General features: G+C 33.4%; 1 protein-coding gene across 11 annotated transcripts in view; it reads right to left on the bottom strand.

Annotated features, from left to right (window-relative positions):
- ZNF280D (zinc finger protein 280D) overlaps window positions 1–26,026 on the bottom strand; it is a 124,987-nt gene that overhangs the window by 36,836 nt on the left and 62,125 nt on the right. For 5 of the 11 annotated variants that reach the window (XR_005985249.1, XM_041738487.1, XM_041738477.1 and 2 more), the window contains 6 exons: window positions 23,310–23,444; window positions 21,178–21,485; window positions 20,570–20,710; window positions 13,618–13,680; window positions 7,466–7,584; window positions 7,279–7,315 (listed from right to left, as the gene is read on the bottom strand). Coding sequence is in view for 10 of the 11 variants with exons in the window: in XM_041738487.1 (XP_041594421.1) it covers window positions 7,279–7,315; window positions 7,466–7,584; window positions 13,618–13,680; window positions 20,570–20,710; window positions 21,178–21,485; window positions 23,310–23,444 (803 nt within the window). In the remaining variant the exon portion in view is untranslated. Of the gene's footprint in view, window positions 1–4,566; window positions 5,314–5,349; window positions 6,670–7,278; window positions 7,316–7,465; window positions 7,585–13,617; window positions 13,681–20,569; window positions 20,711–21,177; window positions 21,486–23,309; window positions 23,445–26,026 lie in introns of those variants that run through there. The other 6 variants (XM_041738504.1, XM_041738521.1, XM_041738494.1 and 3 more) reach the window with 6 other exon arrangements.

Genomic DNA, 26,026 nt, shown 5'->3' with positions numbered 1-26,026 from the left:
ATAACATCTGAGAAATGCAATTTTAAAAATCATTTCAAAGGTCTACAAAAGAACAGCAACTTTACTACTGCTAATTGGCATAGTTATACACTTCCATAAGCCTAGTAATATTGAATAAGTAGCCAGGAAATGAATGCCTGGTAATAATTTTAACAATTTATTTTTTAAAAGGGGATTCTATAAACTCAAAGGGAATGTCTTCCTTCTCGAGAATTACATACTAGCATTTACAAGGGTATTGTTTAATAGTTTGTAGACCAGAAGAGTCAACTACACTCAATCTGACATTGGAGAATTTTACCAGATGGGACTGAAGCACTGCAGTGAAATGCCATCCACCCAGCAGTCTGCAGGAATGTACTGTGTGATGTGTGAACTATAAGCCAAAATTACAAATTACGGTGCAGATGGATTGCACTAAAACTCTCAATGATGAAAAGATGCCACTGATAGGCAATTCCCAGGGTCTTCTGTCATTAGTAGTAGCAGTAATTACAATATTAGCAGTAACAGCAGTAAGAGCCATTACAGTAGTAGTAGTAACAACATGCATTTATTAACTACGTTTTGTTAGGCCACTGCTAAATAATCTTAATATTTAACTAAGTAATTCAATTATTTAATAATTTAACTAATTTAATTTCCATACCTTATCTTTATTTCTTATAACCACCCTGCAAGGACTTACAACAGATCTTACTGATGTGGAAGCTGAGACTCAACAAGCTGGTTAGACACCCAACCAGGATTTAAACCTAGGGCTACCTTATTTCATAGCTGCACTCCTTCCATAACACTATACTTTGCAGCAGTATGGAGATAGATATTTTTCAGTGTGGAGGATTAAAAACAATAGGTTCCTATATTTCAAGAAATGACACAGAAAAGGAGATGCACAGTAGCTTCTCCAAGTTTGCAGATGAGAGTAAACTCTTTCAGGTACTCAAATACCAAAATGACCAGAGTGAGGCTGCAGAAGGATCTCAAAATCAGGGATGTGGGCTGAAAATATGAGGTGAACCATAGTACAGTCAGTATAAGGCAGTATAATTAGGGAAAATATTTTTACTATTTATAAAATAGTTATGATAATATGAACCACGGAGTATTCACAGACATTCTCTAACAGAAGTTTGGTGAGTTGTAGATACCAAAAATTTAATGGTATGACTAATGTTTGCTTCAAAAGTAACTCTAAAAATATATATTCTGGGTTAGGAAAAAGAAAACAAATGATCTGTAAATGATACGGGAAACTCAGATTGAAAACTGGAGTTATTCTAATGAACATTAGTAAGATATAGGCAGAAGTAAAATCACGAAGAGTAGTAATGTAACAACAATAGTAATGACGATAAATTTACACTTGTATAGCGCTTCCTATGTGCCAACTGCTAAGTACTATATGCATATACTAAACTCTAAGGGGCACAGATGTTTGGTAACCTACCCAAAGTCACACACACACACTCTTGTATACAGCAGGGTAGGAACTCCACACTAAGCAATCAACTGTAGAGCCTGTGCTAATCAATCCCTATCCTAGTATTACTATCAAGGAAGACCTCCTGACACTGTTTCAATGAGAAGGAAAACTTTACAATATAAGAAACTCCTTAATAGATAATAAAAGACTGGAAAAAGTAGTAGTATCAAGAAAAGTAAATAAGGGGGTATATTGATAAGCTAAACATAAGGAGTAACAAAGAGAAGCTACAAATAAATATGAGAGATTCTTAAACTTCTTAGTGTGAAATCATGAAAAGTAACCATACACTCCAAAAAAAAAAAAAAATCCCTGCTGCTCAATAAACAGAGACAGAATAAGCTAATAACTGGTCTGTCTCTGTTACGTATTTCTTAGATTTTACAAACATAATAGAAGATATCATTTCTATTATTTCTAAAAATATGAAAATGCACATTGCTAGCATCCAGTTATAAACTCTACCTTACAAAGATTCACAAACATTAACAAAATGTTTAGGAGTCCATCTTAGTTAACATCTTACACGACTACTTTTTGCCCCCAATTCAGAGAATCCGAAGAATGATTCCTCTAGTTCAGCATTCTACATATTTATTGTACAGAGATTAATGTCAGAAAGTTAATAAATATTGAAGGAAAAAAATTCCAAATAAATATTCTTGAGACACAGGCCACATCTAGCAGGAAAAATCCTATATTAAAGAATCTACTTAATTTTAATTTGCATTTCCTAAACTTATTTGACCATGGAAAATTTCCCCTGAAGATAGTTTACAAATTATGGACACACTAGTTCCACAATTCAGGTTTTGGGAAACAATGATCTAGTTACTTTTTTCTGGGAAAATATAAGAGAATTACTTTTATGAGAGTATATGTAGGGAGTTAAAGGTGCTGAGGAGTAATGTGGACATTTAGTTTTCTTAAGATCAAAAGTTTCTGCTACCAGAGATAAGGATATGTGTGGCATTCTATATCTGATCTTCTAAGAACAAATTTTAACATGTAGGTATAATCAATACTGGATAAAGAATCCCAGAACTCTACAGCATGTCTGCACTCATATTTTACAAAAAGGGTAACCAAGACTCCAAGGACACCACCACTTCCCTGGTCTTCCTTTTATATCATTGGCTACTCCCACTTAGTTTCCTCTGCTGGTACTTTTTCATCTTCCTAACCCTTTATTGTCAGATTCCCCAGAGCTTAATCTCTGGACCTTACCTTTTCTCTATTTCTACTGTGTTCCTTGGTAATCTCACACAGTCCTATGATTTTTTAATTTAACTTTTATATTGGGACAATTTTATATTCACATGTAGTTGTAAGAAATAATATAGACTCCATGCAGTCCAGTTTCCCCCAATGATAACATCGTACAAAATCATAACCAAGATATTGACAGTGATATAATATACGAATTTTATTTACATTTCTCCGGTTTTACTTGTATTCATTCCCATGACATTTTAAAATGTTCAGTGACATTTACAGCCTAGAACACACCCCTAACTTTACACAAATGAGTAACTATGGCATCTTCATTTGGATTTCTAACAGGCATCTCAAACTAAAACATGCCCCAAGCCAAAATCTTCATCTTCCCAATTTATTCTTCCTAGTCTTCCTCATCTCAATTAATATCACTGCCATCTTCCCAGTTGCTCAGATTAATAACTATGTCATCCTCAACATTTTCTCTTATTTCACAAACTATTAATAAATTCAAAATATATCCAAAATCAAATCTCTCATCACCCACACTGCTAGTTGTCTGCCATCTCCCACAAGATTATATAGCCCCTCAACTAATCTCCCTGATTTTGCCCTTAATCTTCTGTAATTTATTCTTAAGACAGAGGCTAGAGTAATATAAGCACTCTTCTGTATTTAAGGTTTTTGTTGATTGTATTTTTTACTGAGGTGTACAAGATTCCACTATTCAAAATCCTCTAATGAATGGCTTATCTCAGAGTAAAAGCCAAATTCATACATGGCTCACATTACCTTGCAGGCCCCATCTCTTACTATTCCCTCTTGCTCACTCATTTGCAGCCAATCCAGTCTCCTTACAATTCTTCCTTCAGGTCTTTACTCAAATGTCATGTCTTAGTGAGGCCTTCTCTGACGACCAAGTTTTAAATGGGAACCTCCCATTTAAACCTCCCTCCTGTTCTCCTTATCCCCTTTCCCTACTTTATTTTTTTTTAAATGGGAACCTCCCATTTAACCTCCCTCCTGTTCTCCTTATCCCCTTTCCCTACTTTATTTTTCTCTATAGTATTGACTGCAATCTAACATACTGTATGTTTTATTTACTTTTTATTGTCTGTCTTTCAGCACTATATAAAACATGAGCTCAAAGACGGCAGAGATATCAATCCATTTTTTTAGCACCTAGAATGGTGCTAGGCAGAGTAGATGTTCAAGAAATCACTGAATAAATACATGAGGCCCAAAGCAGCAAGGTGTTTTACCAAAATGTGACAAAAATATGGTAAAAATCCTAAGTCTCTGTAGTTTAGGAGTATTTTTTTTTTTTTTTTTAAAGAATGAATGGTGATGGATTCAAACCAACCTCACTTTTTATTTGGTGGTTACCAAAAACACACATGCATGAAATGACCATTTCTGATCAGGCGAATAAACTTGACGGTAAGGAGGGATCAGAGCCAAGTTAAAACACATCAGCACCAAACTAAAATTCAACCAACTGCCTTTAATAAGCAAATTTTGTACCAACTACCTTAAGTGTTTTATTTAAGGCACCTTCTTAAAAAGGAAGTTATATGTGATAAAACTTTGAGAGTTTAAAATTTAAGAAAATGAACTTGATAATACTATAAGAGAGAGTCCTAGGAAAAAACACAAAGCAGTACTCCTACATTGTTATATCAAGAATAAAGTTTAACAAATTTTTGAGTTTTAACCAAAGGAGAGTAAGTATTTATTTATTTTTTAAAGATTTTATTTATTTATTCATGAGAGACACAGAGAGAGAGAAAGAGAGGCAGAGACACAGGCAGAGGGAGAAGCAGGCTCCATGCAGGGAGCCTGATGTGGGACTCAATCCTGGGTCTCCAGGATCACGCCCTGGGCTGAAGGCAGCGCTAAACCGCTGAGCCACCTGGGCTGCCCAAGAGTACGGATTTTTTTTTTTTTTTCCGAAGCCCTCCCTAGCAGGGGAGAGAGTACGGATTTATAAATAAAAAAGGAATTTCTGTTAAAAATGGAAATAAGTTGTTGTTTGTGAACAATATTTTAAAATACTTTTTTAAATTGGGTAGAAAGAGGGTGAAATGACAAAACTTCCTGGGACAGATAAGGAAATAAAGACTAGAATATCACAAGGTCTATTTACTAAGAAACAAGTCTCTTTAGGAGCTTTTGGAAAATCATTCATTTACTGTACTAGTTAAAAAAATTTAACACTAATAGATCAGCTTTTTTGATTAATATTTACAAGGAGATAAGGAAATAAAGACTAGAATATCACAAGATCTATTTACTAAGAAACAAGTCTCTTTGGGAGCTTTTGGAAAATCATTCATTTACTGTACTAGTTAAAAAAATTTAACACTAATAGATCAGCTTTTTTTGATTAATATTTACAAGGAGATTACATAATATGCAGGCATCTAAGTTGGCTTTAAATTTCTTTCAAAGTAAAATTAAAGAAGTTCTAATTTTAGAGTAAAAAACATAATTGAGTCATACTTTCAGAGCTTGTCTGTCCTCATAGCAGGTAAGATTACAAAAGGCATTTTGCTTGTCTTTAAGATTCAAGAAACTGGTATGGTATAATGAATGACCTTTCAATTGTCCTGGAGGAAAAAATGCAAGGTGCATTAAATAGATATAGCTTTCAGTTACAGGCCAAATAGTAATAAGGCCTCCATTAAATAATTAAAGCAATGCTCCTATTTATATGATAAATCAATAGCTTTCATATGAACTCTTTATTAGTAAATAATTCCTGAGGCACTTAAACAATACAATTTTTTATTAAAAGAAATTAATATCATCAAAACTCTTTAGATCTATATTTAATGTAACTAAAATAAACAAATGTCAAATTCTTAAAATATACATAATGCATGAGGATATATATATATGCACATATATATATATATATATATATATATATATATATATAATATAAACACCTGCATTATTGGCCCCCATAATTTTTGCTGTTACCTTTACCCAAAGAGACTACATTAATGGTAAAGTGGATATTATGTATTGAATGTACAAATATGTAACTTTAAAACTTGTTTTAAGGTATGCAAAGAGGTTTTGCCAATTCTTCACACTTCAGAATTCACAATTATAAAGATAATATTAACCATAATAAAATCCCAAAGTATGACAGAAGATTTAATAATGTGTATGGTCTGAACAATAGCCAAAATAAAAAGCTATAAATAGGCAGCTATAAGGGAATCTATAGAGAATTCCAGGGAATCTCTTGGAGTTCTTAACAAAACAAAGCAAAAACTAATTAACAGTTTTAAAGAAAAGAATATAAAAATAGACATTATAAAATAGACATCAGTAAGTTTGGAAAACATAAAACCAAGTTACCAAAATTAAATTTTTTAAAATTCAAAAACTTGAGAATTGGTATTCCTGAAAAACTATAAAATTAGTACTGGGTAATATATTTTAAATATAGAAAAATAACTGCAATTTTGAACATAATTTTAGAGACCTGTTGTTCCAAGGACATGAAAATAACCATAGTTTCCTAACAACCAGAGAGCTTTTGTATTCCTTGGACTGCAATCATGCTAGATGAAGATTAAAAGGCAGCAGTCAAAATGACTACACTTCAACTGGGATGTTGAAGCACTGATCTGATGGGGTTTTCTTGGCCACAAGTGACCCACAAACTTATGATCAAGAGCCAAAGCCCCCACTGGGAAGTTGTGCTCAATTTGGTGGGCCTTGAAACCATCTCTGGCTAAATCAGCATCAGCCTTACAGGAGGCCAGCCATGAAGAAAGGGAGTCTCCCCAAAATCTGATTTCTTGAGACCACAACCTAGAGCAGGTCCCACAGTCAAATTATTCACATTCCTTGGAAAGAGAGAACAGGCATCAGTTGTGTCCATCGAAGGGGGACACTGTCCAGGTGTACCCTGGAAATTTTTTGAAATCTCTGGGTTGCCTCTGCATCTGAAAAATAAGAAAAATAGCACAATGACAGACAACGGATGAGGAAAGACAATCATCTGGCCTAAAAACTTAAGACTTATAAGAAATTAAGGAAGCAGACAAAACAGACAAAAAGACAAACAGCCATATCATTTAGAATGTATTATTCTGAAGGCAAGTACAGCGGAGAAAAACACAAATTATTTTAAGCAAAGTAAGAAATGACCATAGCAACAAAAGTTATTTTTGGAGAGAGCCAACTGGGAAAAACAAAACAAAACAAAACATATGTTAAGATATGTCAACCTGACACAAAGATAAGGTGGAATAAGAATCTAGTCCCATTTGAAGCTGAAAATTGCTGAATAATGAGAGCTAGTGTCATGAACTCGGCTGCTTAACTGCCTTTGTGTAAGAAAACATCTCAGAACTTTGAACTTAGGAAATTCCAACTTGTCTTGCACCAGGTCACGAGCTCCAAAGAGCAGGAACCTATTTCAACAAGCAGCTTTAAAAAACAAAACAACAAAATACTTTAATATTTTTCATTTCCTTTAATGATACATTTTAAAATGCAACAGTGCTAAAATCCATCAAAGTAAAATGCACTGAATTAAAAATTAAACTTACTCAGAAAGATGTTCAGAAGTTGGGATACAAACAGAAACTGAAATTAGAAGAAAAGTTTTATATTTAAAACAGCACATGAAATATGATGAGTGAGAATAACGATTTAGTAAAGAGCTCATATTGTGGCTGACCCAAAATACTGGAATAAATATCAAAAATCCAAAGTAATACAATTATATATACATACCTTTCTCTATCACAACTTGACAAGTATGAGTTTCATGTTGACTTAAGTGTGTGGCCATATTATCTAAGCCAGAAACATCAGCTACGAAATCACAATTAAGGCACACTAGAGTAATGCCCCTATAAAAAAAAAGCAAATGATATAAAAGGTGTTTGTTTTTTTATAAAAATCCATACACAAGTTCAATGATTATTTTTCTATAATTTGCTTTTTGTCATAATTGTCACTTCAATTTTTGTTATAAAGCTTGATATAACTGAAATGATTCTCTAGAAAGCAAAATAGCCATTTCAAATTAAGCTATCATTTATTTACAGAAAGCATTTTTGTTTTATAAACTTTTACTACTCATGCTTTAAAAACTATGTAACAAGAGACCTACAATCCAGCTGTGGCCTCAGTAACAACTTGTGTTACTTCAACAAGCCACAATCTACCTGTGCCTCTGTTCATCTGCAAAGCAAGGGTATAAGTATTCATTCACTCAATATGTATTTACTGAGGCTGTGTACATACTGTACTATTATACTGCATTGTGAGTACAATGATAACCAAAAAATATAGTCTGCTCTGACAGAACTTACAATCTAGTATTTTATTTAGGTGATGAAATAGAAGAGAAATGTTTTAAGGCTTTAAGAAGAGAAATGTTAAGGCTTTACACTTCAGAATTCACAATTATAAAGATAATATTAACCATAATAATCCCAAAGTACGACAAAGATTTAATAATGTCTATGGTCTGAACAATAGCCAAAATAAAAAGCTATAAATAGGTAGCTATAAGGGAATCTATAGAGAATTCCAAGGTATCTCTTGGAGTTCTTAACCAAACAAAGCAAACACTAAACAACAGTTTTAAAGAAAAGAATATAAAAATAGACAATAGATCATATTCTTAGATCATGTTGTATCTGTCATCAATTGTGTGCCATGTGTTAAAGGTTTTCCCATATATTATTTGGTTTAATTCTCACCACAAACATCCAAGGTTGGCATTATTCTCATTTAACAATGAATTAACTAAAGTAGTTAATTCACTACAGGAGTCCAAAGCTTAGTCCCTGGTGTATCAGCACAGTAAACTGGTCCATGCACTAGGGCCTGAATTACTGGTTCCTTAACAAAACTTCACTGAGTGCTGTAGTTCCTAAGTGAAATCTGTAATGATTACAAATTTTCAAAAATGTTTGGAAACAATTCCCAAAGCCACTAATACTTTTTGTTGAATTCGGAATAGTTTTTATACTCACTGGATCAAACTGTGTAGCATTTGCTACTTGAAGAATTTAAACACTGTTGGCATATAGGATGTAACACTGGCCTTCAGATTCTAATTTAAATTGTGTTTAAACTTTTGACTTTTGTTGAAAGGTATTTAAAAATATTAACCCTGCAAAAATATGGAAATACGTCAGAGAACTTAGAAAACCACTATATATTTAATTTATTATTTGCTAGAATTAAGCACTTGGGATCTTATGGGTCAAGCATCTGAAATGCTGTTTAAAGGAAAATCAAATATATTAAATGTATAAAAGATATTAAGGTGTTTTAGGAATTTGAACTATAAATGGGACTGTTTAAAAAATTTAGTCTATTCAACTTAAATGAATTTTATCAAACATTAATTAAAAGTATTCTTGAAAATGATTATTAAAATGTACTAATTTCTAAATGGAATATTTTTAAGTTAAACGTAAAAGCTTAACTTTAATAACTAATTATATAGTCTTCCCTACTAACAAACTGCCCTTGCAGAAATCAAAAGTAGTCTCAATGGTAAGTAGTAGCTAAATTACTATCCCACTAGTCACAGTTACTTGGGGCAGGGATCGAATGCCTAACTCATGACTCCACTAAACAAAGATGCGTAAAATCAGGATTTATAATCAAATTTCTTCATCTGGGAAGATGTGGGAGACTGGAACTAGTATGTTCAAGTCACCAATAGAGAAAGCTGATCTGCAGTAAGGAAGGAAATGGAACCCAACTCCTGAGAAAATAATAAAGACAAGATCATTCTGTCTCAGTAGGTCAGACCAGAGAGAAGCCATATTAGTAACTGATGGCTTTCTGGTTGCATCTCCTCCTCTTAGGAGTCTTCAAGATTCTTTAGAATTCTGCTTTTAAGTTATTTTTGCTTAGGTTAAAAAAAAATAGACCATGTAATGTTATTACTGTTACTGTCAACTTACTAACAAAGCATAAATAGTTTTGAAGTTCATCATATACTTTAAAAATTTAAGTTTTGCCAATATACAAAATATAAACAAGTAACATACCATAGACTGACTTCTGCCCTGAAGCTGTAGTCTAACAGTGTGCTGTGCATTTTATACCTAGATGTCACATAAAGCACATCAAAACTGATCCTCAATCAAAACTACAATTATGTACTTTCTCCCCAAATCAACTTCTGATTGGTCTTTCTTATGATGTTTCTTTCTTCTAATAGTAAAGTTCAAACTACAGATATCTGTTTCTTCTTCCTTAAAATAATCAATATGGCAATCATTTTAAAATATTCATTGAATACTTATACTGTGCTAGTCTAACAACTTTAGACCTATCATCTTATCTAAATATTGAGCACCTGAATGCCTCACATGGTTGAGCGTCCAGCTCTTGGTCTTGGCTGGGGTTATGATCTCACAGGTTGTGGGATGGAGCCCTGTGTGGGGCTCTGCACTCAAGTCTGCTTGAAAATCTTCTCCGTTTCTCCCCCACTGCACACTCTCTCCCTCAAATTTTTAATAAATAAATAAATAAATAAATAAATATTTTAATGACCCAAAAAGGTAGTTGCTATAATTTATCACCTTTTTATAAAGTTAGATTAGTAAACTACCAAGGAGAAGAGCTGGTAAAGGTCAGGACTAGGTTTGAAACTGAGCACTTTGGTTTCAGAGCCCATATTCTTAAAGATGATGTAATACTGCCTCATCATTTTAATTTAGGTCCTAACTAAATTGTAACTACCACAATAGTCCTAATCTATAGGATTCATGCATCTATAACTCATCTTATTATTGAACCTTCCTTCAGTATCACTATATAAAATATCAAAGGTTTTCTAATGCTCTCCAAATTAAGTCCAAACTCCTTAACCTTATTTTTAACACTTTCACAACCTGGCTCTGAGCTTAAAACTATTGCTCCAGACATCAATCTTATTAGTATTATCTGAACTTCATGCTCCATCCATTTACTATTAGTCATTCCCTCTGTATGCTTTGTACTTTTTCATTTCTGCACCTTTATTCACACTATTTCTGTTAACTCAAATGCCTCTGTGCATCTTCTATCAGTATAAATAATACTCATTCTTTAAAGCCAAGTGTACCTAACACCTATGCAGATCCTTCCAAATTACTTCTCTCTCCTTTGGAAAAGAGACCTTATTGCACTTATTAAAGTTCCCCTTGCTTTAATATAGTTTTATACATTCACCCCTTATATCTCCACCCAACAAACTATACATTCCCTGAAGGGTGGTCCAAGACTTATTCATCACTGTCATCTTCGACCTGCTATATTATGTACCTGACAGATGTACCATAAATAAATAACCAAAGAATTAATATTCCATTCCAACAAGAGTAATCACAAAAATTACTGTTCTATAATTCTAAGTATGCTGTCCAGTCACAGAAATCAACCAGTTTTCAATTTCAGACCTATTCCAGTTGAAATAAAAGAAATCTAGATCTTTAAAATCATATAGTTCATTTAAAAAACAAACATATAACCGAGCTTGACAACAGTAGGGTAAAAAGCAAATCAAATTCTCACCTTTTGAAAAAAACCCTTTTATTCTTATAAAACTTTTCAGTAAAGGCAACATCTAATAAAATCTTATCCATTTCCTTGAATTCAGTAAATGTTTTAAAATGTATACTAATATATTTTTAAAACGAAATCAAAATTTTCTCTACCTGTGAGCTACTGATCTCTATGAGCTATATCAAAGATGAGACCTATTGTTTTATATGTCATTTTCAACATATACGTTAACTTATTCAACAAATATTTACTGAGTGCCTACCATGTGCCAGGCACTACTCAATGCCTGGCAGAGACAAAAACCCAAACTACACATATTCTAGTGAGAGGACACAGATAGGAAGTACTGGAATGAAGCACAAGGGAGATGATACAATGTAAAATCAAGTGATCAAGGAAAGGCTGACTCACCAGAGTAGCAACCCAAACTAGATAAAGGAATACATACAGAAATCTGGGGAACAAAACTAGTCATAGAGACTAATACACAGAAGTCCTGAAACAGGTCGGCCCCGGTGGCTCAGCGGTTTAGCGCCACCTTCAGCCCAGGGCGGGATCTTGGAGACCCACGATCGAGTCCCACATCAGGCTCCCTGCATGAAGCCTGCTTCTCCCTCTGCCTGTGTCTCTGCCTCTCTCTCTCTCTCTGTCTCTCTCTCTCTCATGAATAAATAAAATTTAAAAAATAAAAAAGAAATCCTGAAACATAATATCATCCCTTTTTCCAACTTTTCCACTAACTCAAAGCACTAAAACAAGTACTGGCTAACCTTATCTCTATATATATTAGTTTGATACAGCAAAGACACTGATATTTCAAGTAGCAATGGCAACGTGAACAAAATAAAGAACAGAGTCCAAAAATTCAAAAGAATATTTTTAAAAATGGTTGCTCAGTAGATTCTGAGTTAAGCATGTGGTACAACCAAAGTTAATTATCAATGTCTTTAGAAATATTCATCAGTTCTTTCTGCACAGTAAGCAAGCTGTACATGTCTCTTTGAGAAAGGAAAATAAGAATTATGAAGCTACCTAATAATTTCAAGAATTTCAGTGGTTTAAGAAATTTACTTCAAAACTAAAAAAGTGTTAGCCATTTTACTAGGTATCTTAGGTATCTTTTTAATATTCAAATATTGTTGGAGAACTTTATTTTTGTTCTCATCTTATAATATAAATGCATAAAAATAACCTCTTCACACCACTTGTCACCACTTGAAACAAATATAGTAAGAGATCTAAGTCTAGTCTAAGGATCTATATCTAGTCTAAGGATATAAAGAATAGAACTCTCTAACATCCAATGGCAATCATTTAGATTTCCAAATTGGGCATCCCAACATCAGGCTTTTAAAAAATCAGAACAAACCACAATAAGATACCACTTCACACTCACTAAACAAATGGGACGTCTGAGTGGCTCAGTTGGTTAAGCATCTGCCTTCAGCTCAGGTCATGGTCACAGTGTCCTGGGATTGAGCCCCAAGTCAGGGTCCTTGATCAGCTGGGAACCTGCTTCTCCCTCTCTCTTTGTACCTAACCCCACTCTTGAATATCTCTCTCTCTCAAATAAATAAAATCTTAAAAAAACCCCAAACAGATAAGTAGTGTTGGCAAAGATGTGAAGAAGCTGGAACCCTTACACATTACATTGCTTGTGGGAATGTAGTGGAGGTACTTTGTAAAACAGTTCGGAAGGTCTTCAAAGGCTCAATATAGAGTTACCATATAACCCAGAAAGTCTAATCATATATGTATATGATATACATATATGTATATATATACATACACACATACACACATAAAGGAGAAATGAAGACAAGTTCAGACAAAAACTTGTACACAAATGTTTATAGCAACAATATTCATAATGGCTTCAAAGCTAAAATAACCTTAACAGATAAATAAATTACAGTAGATCCATACAATGGGATATTATTCAGCAATTTAAAAAATGAAGTACTGACATGCTACAACATGGATGAATCTTAAAAATATGCTAAATGGAAGAAGCCAGTCACAAAGGATCACATGTTGTATCACTCCATTTATATAAAATGTCCACAACACATAAATCTATACAAACAAAATTAGATTAGTGGTTACTTAGGGATGAGAGGAGTTGGAAGGATATGGGGATGACCATTAAGGGGTATAGGAGTTTCTTTTGGAGTGATGACAATGTACTAAAATTAACCATGGTAAGCTTGTACAACTGTTTGAATACACTAAAAACTATTAATTGTACTATTTAAAGGCATGAATTACATGGTATATGAACTATATTTCAATAAAGATGTCACATAGACAAAATTTAAATTATATTATTTTTCAACAGAAAGAATTTAAAAAGATCAACTAGTTACCTGAGATCTTCTGAATGCTTCTTAAAAATACAAAACCTTTTACTTGGGCGGTTACTATGAAAGCTGGAGAGACAAAATAGATTTTATTAATGTTGTTAAACAGTAAGTCTTATTAATTTATAGCTTTTATAAAGTTTCTAGTTTTGAGTAAAAGAGGATATAAATAATAAAATAAAATAAAATAAATTTAAAAAATATAAAAAAAATAATAATAAAATAATGCTTGCCATCCCTGTTTAATTCAATGTTTTTCTTAAATTCCACTTTATTCTTTTCTTTTCAAATGACACACATTTCTCTAAGCACATTCTTCTAACTCTTCTAAGATCAGTACCTCACCATTACACAGAAAAAAGGAAATAAATTTTTTTAAAGTACGTCAAACTAATTTTCTTCATGTGTTAAGGAAGAGTTGAAGACACTTTAAAATTTTTGCAGATAACATTTTTGCTATAACATGAATCATTATCAATAACCACTTTTTAAATCATTTTCCAATTTTTTTTTAAAGATTTTATTTGTTCATTAGAGAAAGAGAAAGAGAGGCAGAGACACAGGCAGAGGGAGAAGCAGGCTCCCTCTGGGGAGCCCGATGTGGGACTTGATCCCAGGACCCTGGGATCACTCCCTGAGCTGAAGGCAGAAGACCAACTACAGAGCCACCCCATTTTCCAAATTTAACAAGCTTGCTGGGAGGGGTATAAAATCCAAATGATCTTTGAAGTAAACAGTACTTCAGCTAAATGCCATTGCACTGTTTACCATTTGTAAAATCAAATATTTAGAGAGTTCTATGCAATTACTAGCAGTCTATAAAAAACGAATTAAAGCAGAACTCTTTAGCTAAACTGATGCTTCTCCTAAACACAAAACAGAGAACTACTATCCAAACTTTGTAGCTAAAGATAATAGCTTTCAGATACCCGTTTAAATCTAGTAAAGAAAATCTAGTAAAGAAAGCTTTCCTATATTAGAAACCCAGGATTAGCTTTAGCACAGGATTACTGGAAGTGGAATCGCATAGACTGATAACATCAGCATCACCTAGGATCTTATTTAGAAATGCAAAGGTTTGTGCTCCCCCACAAACCTAGCTGAATTAATGTCTGCCAGTAGGCCCTACCAGAATCTGTTTTAACAAGTTTTCCCAGTGATTCTTAGGCAAGCTAAAGACCAAGAAGCAGTAGTCCTAGTTTGCACTGATAGACTCAAAGTAGCCAACGCACCAGGTCAATGGTCAGTCTCAGATACAACGTAACCATCACCAGTACAGCATGTATTAAGTGGGAGAAGAAATACTGTGACTAGCTATATATATAATCTCCAGAAAATGTCCTCAGAAGACTTCTAACAGTTATTTCTTCAATTTGGGGATAACTACTATTAAAGAGTTTATAAATGCAAGACAACATCACAAATAATAAATATTTTTTAGAAGAGAAAATCAGGGGTTAGGAAACACTGAAATTATATGCAAAAATTTGTGCACATAACTGTTTCTTCAGAAGAATAAATCCAAGACTTTATCTGATTCCCAAAGAATATGAATCAAACAAAGCTATTTTTTAAATGAGATTTAAAAGTTATTTTTAAAAGCTTTTTTCTTTCTCCTCAGACAATTTTGGTATGATTTATTTGGTTAAGAGGAGAAAAAAAATTACATTTTAGGGTATTGATAGCTTCCATTCTGTCTACAACTTGTAACTTATTAAAGTGTTGGTAATTTTAAAATTCCAGTTGTCTAAATCCAGTTTTAATTTAGAGTTCCCTGTTAAAAAAAAAACAAACCCTATAATGCTCTTTTATTTATATTTATTACACAAATTCCATTCTTTTATTATTATCCTTGTATTATAGAAGTGGAAAAGTAGATCTATAGCTCATAAACAAGAAAAAAATTATCCTCCTTCTTCCTGTTAGATCTGCATAAAGTTAATAACAATACAAAAATAAATCTAAGAGAGCGAAACAAATCATAAGAGACTCTTAACTATAGGAAACAAACTGAGGGTTGCTGGAGGGGAGGGGATAAGGAGATGGGGTAACTGGGTGACAGACATTAAGAAGGGTACATAATGTAATGAGCACTGGGTATTATATAAGACTGATAAATCATTGACCTCTACCTCTGAAACCAATTATATATTATATGTTAATTAACTGAATTTAAATAAAATTTAAAGAAAAAGAATAGAGTAAAAACATATGTTGAAATTTAGGCTTTAAAAATTCACCACCTAGTTATAAGACTGTATATAATTATCAAAATTCATTAAGCTTTCTCTAAAAATAAGTTAATTTTATTATATATAAATTATACCTCAATAAGACTAGAGGAGAAAAAACTCCCTTTGACCGTATCTTCTTAATAACTTTAATTCAGTATAAAACAACTTTCTTTCTGATGAAACACAAAAGGAATGTTAACAGTACTAATGGCATGCCTACTATTGAAGACACTACACTAGAGGTTGAGAATACAAAAAGAAAGAGGGCAGGTTGTCTCTCAAGGTCCCGGCGTGAGTGGGGGGAGGCAAAAAAGTCAAACAGCAGGTGGCATAGAATAAATGCTTTTAAATGAATGAATACATATTCATAAATAATTATAAACATTAATAGTGACACAAAGTTTTGTGGCTGCATGAAGGAAAACTGCAGGTAAATGGAATAGAAACCAGCTAACAATCAGGAGTTCATTTCAGTAAAGAAGGGCACTACGCCTTGCTCTAGACAAAGTACAGAGCAAGATACGGAGGGATTTTCAAAAAAATAAGCTCTAAAGGAAAAAAATAAAAATAAATAAGCTCTAAAGGAGTTGAAAAAGTGGTCAGACATTAAATACTGAAAGGTCTTATACTCTCCAGAATATCTGAACTTCATGACTATGAATGTTAGAAGGGCAAAGGATTTTTATGCCAAAAAAGACCGAGCAGACATGCCTACTGCAGTTAAGAGAATAAAGGAAAAACTGGAGAGCCAGGGGGAAGGGGATGGACTAGACAGGACATCAGTTATGACGCTACCACAATAATCCAACTGCTTCTAACGACTATTCTTTAATGCCAGTAAATCTATACAAAATATATAATGAACTCAAACATATCATAAAAATTCAGTGTTCTGTCTTATCCATTATCTAGAACAACCTGTTATATCAGTTTTCCTTCTCCTTGGTAAAATTTTAAGTCATCCTTCAAAGCCTAAGTGAAATGTCATTTATAAAATACCTCCCCTTATATCTTGCTTAAGGAACTCATTCTTCCCTTCTCTGCGCTCTCATAGTCATTTGTTTACCATCTTAAGTTAGGTAAATATACCTCTCCTACTAAATTGTGAATATTAGAGGCAAGGACTTTATCCACAATACCTAATAATGACAACTTAGAAATAACAGCTACAATTACTTGAGTATCTCCTAAGTAAAAATAATTTTATTAAACACTTTAAGTATATTTTCTGTAATTATCACAATGACTTTCTTTTTGAGAAAAGGAAACTGGGAGTCAGGTTCAGTAACTTGCCCAAAGTCACACAGGTAATAAATAAATGGTGAAGCTTGGATTCAAATCCAGATTTGTCTGATTCTTCACCACCAGATTGCCATACTTCTTAGCAAATAGTAAACTCTGCTAGAAAAAGAAATATTAAATACTTATGTCCATTAACTTAGTTCTATTACATGTAGAGAAAAAGCCTTCTTATATACATCATGTTGAGGAATAGTAACAACAATATTATATGGTAATTTGCTTCCATTTTTTTTTTTCAGGTGACTTCTATTAATTACTATCTGAAGTCTATAAGTAAATAAGGTGCAGTAATTTAAACAACCAAACCCAAATAATACTACTTTCTAAAAAATCACTTAAAACTTACATGTTGAATGACACTCTTCTTCAAAAGAGACTTATTCCAAAAAGACTACAAATGCATCAATATTTTTAACATCCTCTTTTGAGATTTTATTTAGAGCCTTTTATAATTACAACAAATAATGCCTTGCTATTTGTAATGTGCTGAGTGACATGGTGAATACAAACAGCCCCTTCTTCTCAAGGAAATAATACAAACACAAACAAATATAATAAAAGGCAAAAAAATAAATGAATGGTACACGCTCAAAGTGAGGAATGATCCCTCTGAGTGGTTGTGGTGATCAGACACCCCCAAAAAAGAAGATAAATGGAGAGGAAGAATAGGCACATTCTAGACTTAACAAAGAATAAGGAAACGCCACTGTCAAAAATGAGTTATGTGATAAATTTTATTCTGGGGAACAGCAGTCAATTTATGGGGATGGTGTAGATATGAGACCAGAGGGAAAAAGACCAAATGAGAGTACAGAGGTGGTATAGGATAAGATTAAAGGTACTCAACCTCTGGAGAAAATGAATCTTCTATACATACAGAACTCAAGCCTATAATATGAATCCACGCGGGGCAGAAGTAATGGTGGTCATTCAATGGGAGGATACCTAAGGCAGTGACTGAGGCAAGTGTACCAGTAGATAAAAATTTAGAGACCTACTAAACCCTAAGAGTGGCAATGGAAGCTTTCAGTTCCACTAAGAGGCTAACAATAAGCAGGAGCTCAGTGCACAGCACAAAGATAATAAAGTGCAGGGCTGGGGCTCACTGGGAATTGGAAAAAGGATATGGAGGAAGGTGGGCTAATAATAAATGTTTTGCAATAGAATGGACTTGGAGGTTCTACAGGACAGGTGGGAAGCCTGTGATAAATGAGAGAGGGAAGAGTGAAAGATTCTTGGTTTAACAAAACAAAACATTTTCCAATTTGGCCCCTTACAAATTAAGGGCAGAATTAAAGCCCCATTCAGGCAACCATGTATTTGTCACAGAAAGAAGACACATTTCACACAGCAGTATACTGGGGAAAAGATGCCTGGGGCCTGGCTTAGAGGAATTGGAATAGAGGTGTAGACCAGTCCAATAGTTGAGAAGCAGAGTAGCAGAATGCAAAAAGGGGAGTCTCAGAAAAACCATAATGCACAGTAGCTGATCAAGAGAACTTCATGAGCTTACGAAACTTGGGATAGTAAACTATTTCCAGCTGGTGTTCCACATTCACAGAAATGGTGCCCTGAAAGAGTATTTGGGTAGTTGTGTGAATTCTAGACAGATGATAATGTTTGGCTCATTTTTGTTCTTTTTAGATGCTAGTGAGTCAAAGGTAAAAATATGTATGAAATAATTAGAAATATAGAGTTGGATCTTAGGAAGATTAAGAAATAAAATTGGAGGGACGCCTGGGTGGCTCAGCGGTTAAGCATCTGCCTTCGGCTTAGGGTGTGATCCTGGAGTCTTGGGATTAAGTCCCACATTGGACTCCCTGCATGGAGCCTGCTTCTCCCTCTGCCTGTGTTCTGCCTCTCTCTCTCTGTGTCTCTCATGAATAAATAAATAAAATCTTTTTAAAAAATAATAAATAAATAAAGGGTGACTTCCAACTGAATACTTGGCCAGGTTAACTTCTAAGAGACTAAAATAAAATTTCCAGAGTACTAAAAAAAAGTTTAAATAAATATTGTAGATAAAAATGAAGAAGTATTAAAAAAGTAAAAAGTAAATAAAGAGGCATTTTAAAATAAAAAGATAGGACCCAGTCAACAACGTTAAAGACCACAAAGTCAGAGTTGATTGAATCAAGTCCAGCTGAGTAAGTCTAAAACTGAGCATAAACTTCAGGAGACTAAGAAGTTCCTGTCTCATGTTGGGATATATGCGAAGTGACCATGACTAAAAAGGTAAAGGATCTAGAACAAAAACAAAGCAGCAATCAAAACAAATGACCCTGAGAGTAAGGTTGACTATACAGTTAAACAGGTGCTGCTAGACTGAAAAAGGGATTCAAAGTACTAAAAACTCAAAAGGAGTTAACTCTACAGGGTAACGGCAATTGTAAAGAAATGAACAATAGGTATGATGAGATTAAAATGGTACTGTGGTATAAGAAAGGAGGTTACAATAACTTAAGGGTTGATGTGAAGCACTAGTACTAAAGAAGTCCAGGTACCTGAGGTCAGGCTAATAAAGGGGAAAGAAAGTAAGAGAGAAGTGCTAAAGTCATCAAGAAGGTGGGAAATCCTTGAAAAGAGTAGCTGATTAATGACCAAAAAGTAGAGGTCATTTTATGATCTGTAAGAAAATCCCTTTTATACTTCAATTCTAATTGAAAAAAAAAATGGAACAATCTCACTTTGAATGATCAACCTAACTGCTCTACAGGTAAACAATTTTTGACTATTTTTTAAAAAATAAAAATGTATCCTAAGGGATGCCCCTATTAATGAGATACAAATGAAAGAAATGTGGGCTGTGAAGGCTTCCTCTGCATAGAGTAAATATCAGGTATCCAAATAACCTAAGCTGAATAAATTAATATAATAAAAAATTCCAACAATGGCCTCATGACTGGGATAGTCTCTCATTCCACTGAATGAATGCAAGGATAGATGGTTTGATGGATAGATGGACAGATAATGGCTTACAGAGAAAAAGAGAAAAAGACCCAATAAAGTTCCTAACATCACTAAAAACCCTGGAGTCTCTCAAAGTAACTGCTTTCAAAGAATAATATTCATGAGATTACATGTATTTGTTTGGTAAATATATTTAAAATATTTGATTTTTTATATTTGAAAATGATCCTTTAAAAATTCTAAAGGAAAAAAAAATACCCATAGAGAAACAATTTCCCTAACAAACCTATCCTAATTTTGTTAGTCTAAGTATTCTTACAATTTTAGTTCCAATAATTTTATGAATTATGATGCTGGGGAAAATAGTACCAGGTATTATCCTAAAAGTTCCCTGTAACTAGACAATTAGATCCTTAAAGAGAAAAATTGGCTTCTAAAAGGATAACCGTTTCAAAACAAACTTTCTGAACTATAATTTTAATTGGTAATTACAGATGTTTAACTCATCTTACCTCATCATATGATTTACATAGGCTTTGCTACAGCTAGTGTTGTATCTGCAAAAACTACAATGGACATACGTAGGAAAGTGATTTGCAAAATCTTTTATTTCGGAACAACACTCAATGCACTTGTGAACTCCCCGACGAAACCTTATGGAGATATAAAGAAAATGATAAAAATATATTTTAAAATAAAAATAATGAGGGAGGGCCTTATTAATGTTCTGTTAATTAAGGCCAAGGTGTTTAAATGAATATGTTTAAATAGAGTTATAATTTGAAAAATCTGTTCTGGAATAATAGCTAGAGTAAGTGTAAACAATTTTAACATAAATCGATGTTTTGCATTGGCATAAAAGGGCTTAAGTTAAGCAATACAAGCATCACAAGATATAAGCACACATATAATACCAGTATAATAAATGAATATTATAAAAAATAATAATTCAAATACTGTTCAAGAGTTGTAAAAAAAATACCTTTTTATTATTTGCTTGGCCTTTATGTCATAGTGATAGCATATAAATGTATAAGAGAGCTGTGTAATAGGGTAAATTTATATTAAATAAAGTTTTTATACTTTAAATTAGTATTATATATGAGGAATAAAAGATTACCTTAAGTTCCTCAATGCTGTATTGACTTTACTTTTTTTATTGCTACTAGCCAATGTGCTTTGTTTCTTTTGCATATTAGAGATTTTTGATTTATATTTAGATTTACTTCCATTAGGCTTACTTGCATTAGGTTTACTTGTATTGGATTTAGTTGTATTAGGTTTGCTTGTGTTAGATTTTGTGGGATTTTTAGCAGTTATATTTTTAGTCCTTGGAGGTGAGAGCTGAAGGGTAGAAGTGCTTGCACTAATGGAAGGTGTAGGTGAAGATCCTGACTGAAGAGGTCCAACTGAAGCTCGAATAGTAACCTACAAAAATGGAGATAATGTTTGCTTTAGAAAATTAATCATGGCATTAGTATTAAAATATAACTGTATAACAAAAAGTTAAACATCAAGTATTTGGAAAGGGCAAGTATAAACTATAATTGGATAAGTCTTCCATTTATTCTAAATGTTCATACCAATTAAATTAAATTAAACTTGATATTTATTCACTTGTAATACTACATTTTTTGGTATTGATATCAGTCATGTTAACAGTTATTAATGCATAATTAGGAGTTAATGCAAATTATAGAACTATTAAGAGAGCACATTCCATAGCTATTTTTATGCTCTGATATATCTCAAATAATTCAGAGATCAAAATTTAAATCTCAAAGCCCAAAAAATAATTCTAGAAAGGCCTGCATTATCCCTCAACAGCTATAAAACAAACAGATCTATAGTAAATATGACCTCCTCTTTCCAGGAGCTCATTAGGCAGGATTTATGTATACAAAGGTTATGGGAGAGGTTATATATCAACTCATTATACTGTATGGAGAGTTTAATATTGAGAATTTCCTTAAAGAGAACTAATATAAAGCTTATCATTTAGTATCCAGAAATTACATTTGTTGATTGGCAATGAAAAACAATTGCCTACCAACATTCTCATTAATCATTTAACTGTACTTCTCCCATGTATTTGAGGAACAGACTATGAGGAAGTCCTATGAAATACATGTGTTTTGGTATCACACAAAAGCACTGGACTAGGAATCAAAAGACCTGAGGTTAAATCTTATACCATGCCATCCTAGCCATGTGACCTAAATAAGTAACTTATTCTCTTCTTTATAATATAGGGCAATAACTGTCTTGTCTTCCTCACTGGATTGCTGTATGGATTAAATAAAAAAGCATACCAAAAGCCTTATTCTAAGGTGCTATAAGAACATTTAGTATCATTATTAATATTATTACTATTATTATTAATAAGGGAAAATATGAGAGAGGACTGCACTGCTTACATTAGTGTTCTGCATGTCTAGTCCCAGCATGGAATGAATGGACTGCAGGGAACGATGCTGGATAGCTTCTCTTGCTCTAGGTCTTCAGAGCATGGCTTTATATTGTTTTAGTTAATTCAAATAACAGACATACCCACATTCAAAGGTAAGTACCCAAAGGCAAATATAAATGTTTTGGGGATTATTTCACTTTGGATTATCCATGCCTCTGTTTCCCTCCACTGGAGCAAATATTCAAGAGCTGACTGTATATAAAGAAGTCAGAGAAAACAGAGGTATATAAGGCAAAAAGGGAAAAGTAAATTACAATCATCAGTATGCAGTCAGACATGTTGTTTGCTCACTTAAAACATAATGCTATCCAGCAGCAGAACTTGCTTCTCTGAGAGTAGACTCAGTAATAACAACTTCAGTAAACATCTGAGAACCTACGGCACTCAAGGCACTATACCAGAAGCTAAGGACACAAAGATAAAACATGAGTCCTGATCTCAACTATCTTATAGTTTAGCAGATAAAACTGACGTATACACTGCCAACTGGAATAGCTCAAAAACAGCCTATATAATATCGACACAACCCGCTGACTCAGGGAATAGTTAATTTGTTGCACTTTTTACAAAGGAATAACACTTTAGCACAGCACACACCACTGACCATAAAAGGATGGTGAGAAGGATTTTTTTCTAGATATAAGAATGATAAAGCCTAAAATTAAAGTCTTCATAAAAATCAGACATCATTTTTTAAAGTATTATATCTAATAGATAAAAGAAGGCAGGAGTTAATTTCTATTATCATACAAAGTGTTAAAATACAAGACATTTAAACTTACCTTTGTTCCAGGAGGCAATCCTTCCAGTTGTTTAGGTTTTATAAATGTTCTATGATGTTGAGTCTTATGATCCATTTTCTCTTTGCATGTCAAAAATTGTAGTCTGCATTTTGTACAACGATGTATTCCTTTCTTCTGTTTAAAAACAGGAAAAGGGAGGAAAAATAATTTCTATAACCACAAGTGTCGTGCCCTTAAACTGTTCTGATTTACTTTAATGATACCTAAGTAATTTTAAAACTAGTATTATTTTACATCTCCCATATAAATAACTCCCTATAAATAACAGCAAAATGTTATTTCATTTTTAAAAACACTGTACAATAGTATTGGGGTTTCAAAAATGTCTGTTACTAGAAAGAAATTGAACATAAGCGTTCTATCAGTAGGTTCTAATGAAAGTTCTCTCAGCAGTGATGTGAAAGCTTATCTAATTATAAAGTATTTAGACTCATGATATGGTTAAAAAGAGCTATACTATGTTTTTATCCTAAAAAAAGTAAATACTTTTTAATTTTTGCTATTTCCACTTGGTTGACAAGTTGGCAAAATAAATTCAAATACTTAACCAGACATTTCAAAGAAGGTTGTTATGAGAGTGGTTGTATAAAACTGTGCTAATATAACCATCTGCAATGAGGAAAATGTTCTACAGCTGCACTGTTCAATATGGTAGCCAGTAGCCACATATGGTTATTGAGCACCTGAAATGTACTAAGTGTAACAGAGGAACTGAATTTTTAATTTTATTTAATTTTAACTTCAAGAGCCATATGAACATTGAACAGTGCGGATATAGAGACGTAAATCAGAACTACTCCCAATCTATTTTATGATTGAGATCCCTTGAGTGAGTCCCTCTTTAAACTCAACACTGCTGGGAAACAGGACCCAAGAAAAATCTAAATCACTCCCCAAAAACTAGTTACTGGCACTGCCAGACTCCTGATCAATGTTCTTTCTATTATATAATATCAAATCAACTACAATCTTACCTATATGCTCTCATTAAGAAATGACACATGTATGAATATATATATATATAAGATATATATAAAATATATATATATATCTTAATACACAAAGGAATATTTTCTCGAAAGTTAAAATCTGCCAGTACATTATTATTTCCATTTAAACACACTCAGTCATTTATAAAATTCAAACAAGGTAATATACTGAGAAGTACTCAGCACAGTTACTAGCACACAGCAGGCATTTCATAAATCAAAGCTCTTTACAAAATTCAAAGCAATGTATAAATATAATGTGTTTGTATTACTATTCTAGCTGCATCTTAAGACTATTTTAGAAGTGTGGTGCACTGGATTATATTATAGACTCAGGCAATTTTTAAAAATTCACTTATACGTGAAGGAAGAGGAGGAAAAAAGAAAACTTGGCAAAGATACACACCAAAACAACAGGACAGAAAGAATGTTTTCCAGAATCTGATTTCCAGAAATCTTTTCTCTATCTATAATCACTCTCTGGGTTACCTTATCCAGTTTCATGGCTTTACATACTATCTATACAACTATCTACTTGACATCACAACCTGATAGCTATTATGCATCTCAAATCAACATGGACAAAATTGAATTCTGGATTTTCTCCCTACCCCCTGCATTTTGTACAACATTTTCTCCCAACCCCCTGCCCTCCAAAATCTGTTTTCTCAGACTTCCCCCTAAAAGAGTGTATGAAAATTCCATTCTTGCAAATGGTTAGGACAAAAACTTGGTTAACTCACTCACACAACAACCCATATCCAACCTGTCAGCTCTACCTTCAAAAACTTTCTTAATCTTTCCACTCCTCATTACCTCTAACCACTGCTGCCATACTAGTCCAAGCCACTCACCTGGCCTTTTATCTTCTTCCTATCATGCTCTTTCCTCCCTTTTGTCTATTCTCCAATGATCTTAAAACACAGCAGATTGTTCACAAACCTAAATGCTCCAAAGGTTTTCCAAAGTCCTGTGTCTGCTTTACAAAGCTCAACATGAACTGGACTGCATTCTATTGCTACAAGCTTATCCCCTACTTCTTTTCCTCTTATTGGTTTACTCTGCTCTAGCCACAACTGGCCTCTTCGCTGTTCTTTGAGTGCCTCATGTGTACATTCACTTCAATGCCTACATAATATTTCCTTTCCCAGATTTCCACATGGCTTATTCCTTTATTTCCTTCAAAAAGGCTCATGTTTTGGAATGCCCTGGGTGGCTCAGTGGTTTAGTGCCTGCCTTTGGCTCAGGACATGATGCTGGAGTCCCAGGATCGAGTCCCACATCAGGCTCCCTGCACGGAGCCTGCTTCTCCCTCTGCCTATGTCTCTGCCTCTCTCTCTCTCTCTGTGTGTGTCTCTTATGAATAAATAAATAGAATCTTAAAAAAAAAGGCTCATGTTTTACCACACTACATACATAATAATAACCATTCCTCCACTCCCAATACCTCCCTGGCACTCTTTATCCTTCACATTTTCCTTCCACAGTACTATCACTAGCTAGCACGCATATACATTCAAATATAAACACACATATATATTTATCTTTCTCTACTATAATTCAAATTCCAGAAGGCACAAACTTTGTTTTGTTCATTCTTATGTAATACCCAAAATAGCCCCTGGCACATAGTAAGGCATCCAATAAATATTTGTTAAATAATTGGATAGTGAGGCAAAAGCAAGAGACTGACAGAGAAGATGCATA

This window comes from Vulpes lagopus, chromosome 2 (assembly GCF_018345385.1).
Source record: "Vulpes lagopus strain Blue_001 chromosome 2, ASM1834538v1, whole genome shotgun sequence".
In the NCBI taxonomy this organism is placed as follows: domain Eukaryota; kingdom Metazoa; phylum Chordata; class Mammalia; order Carnivora; family Canidae; genus Vulpes; species Vulpes lagopus.
The sequence above is the reverse complement of the archived record's forward strand: the minus strand, read 5'-3'. Positions and strand labels throughout refer to the sequence as shown.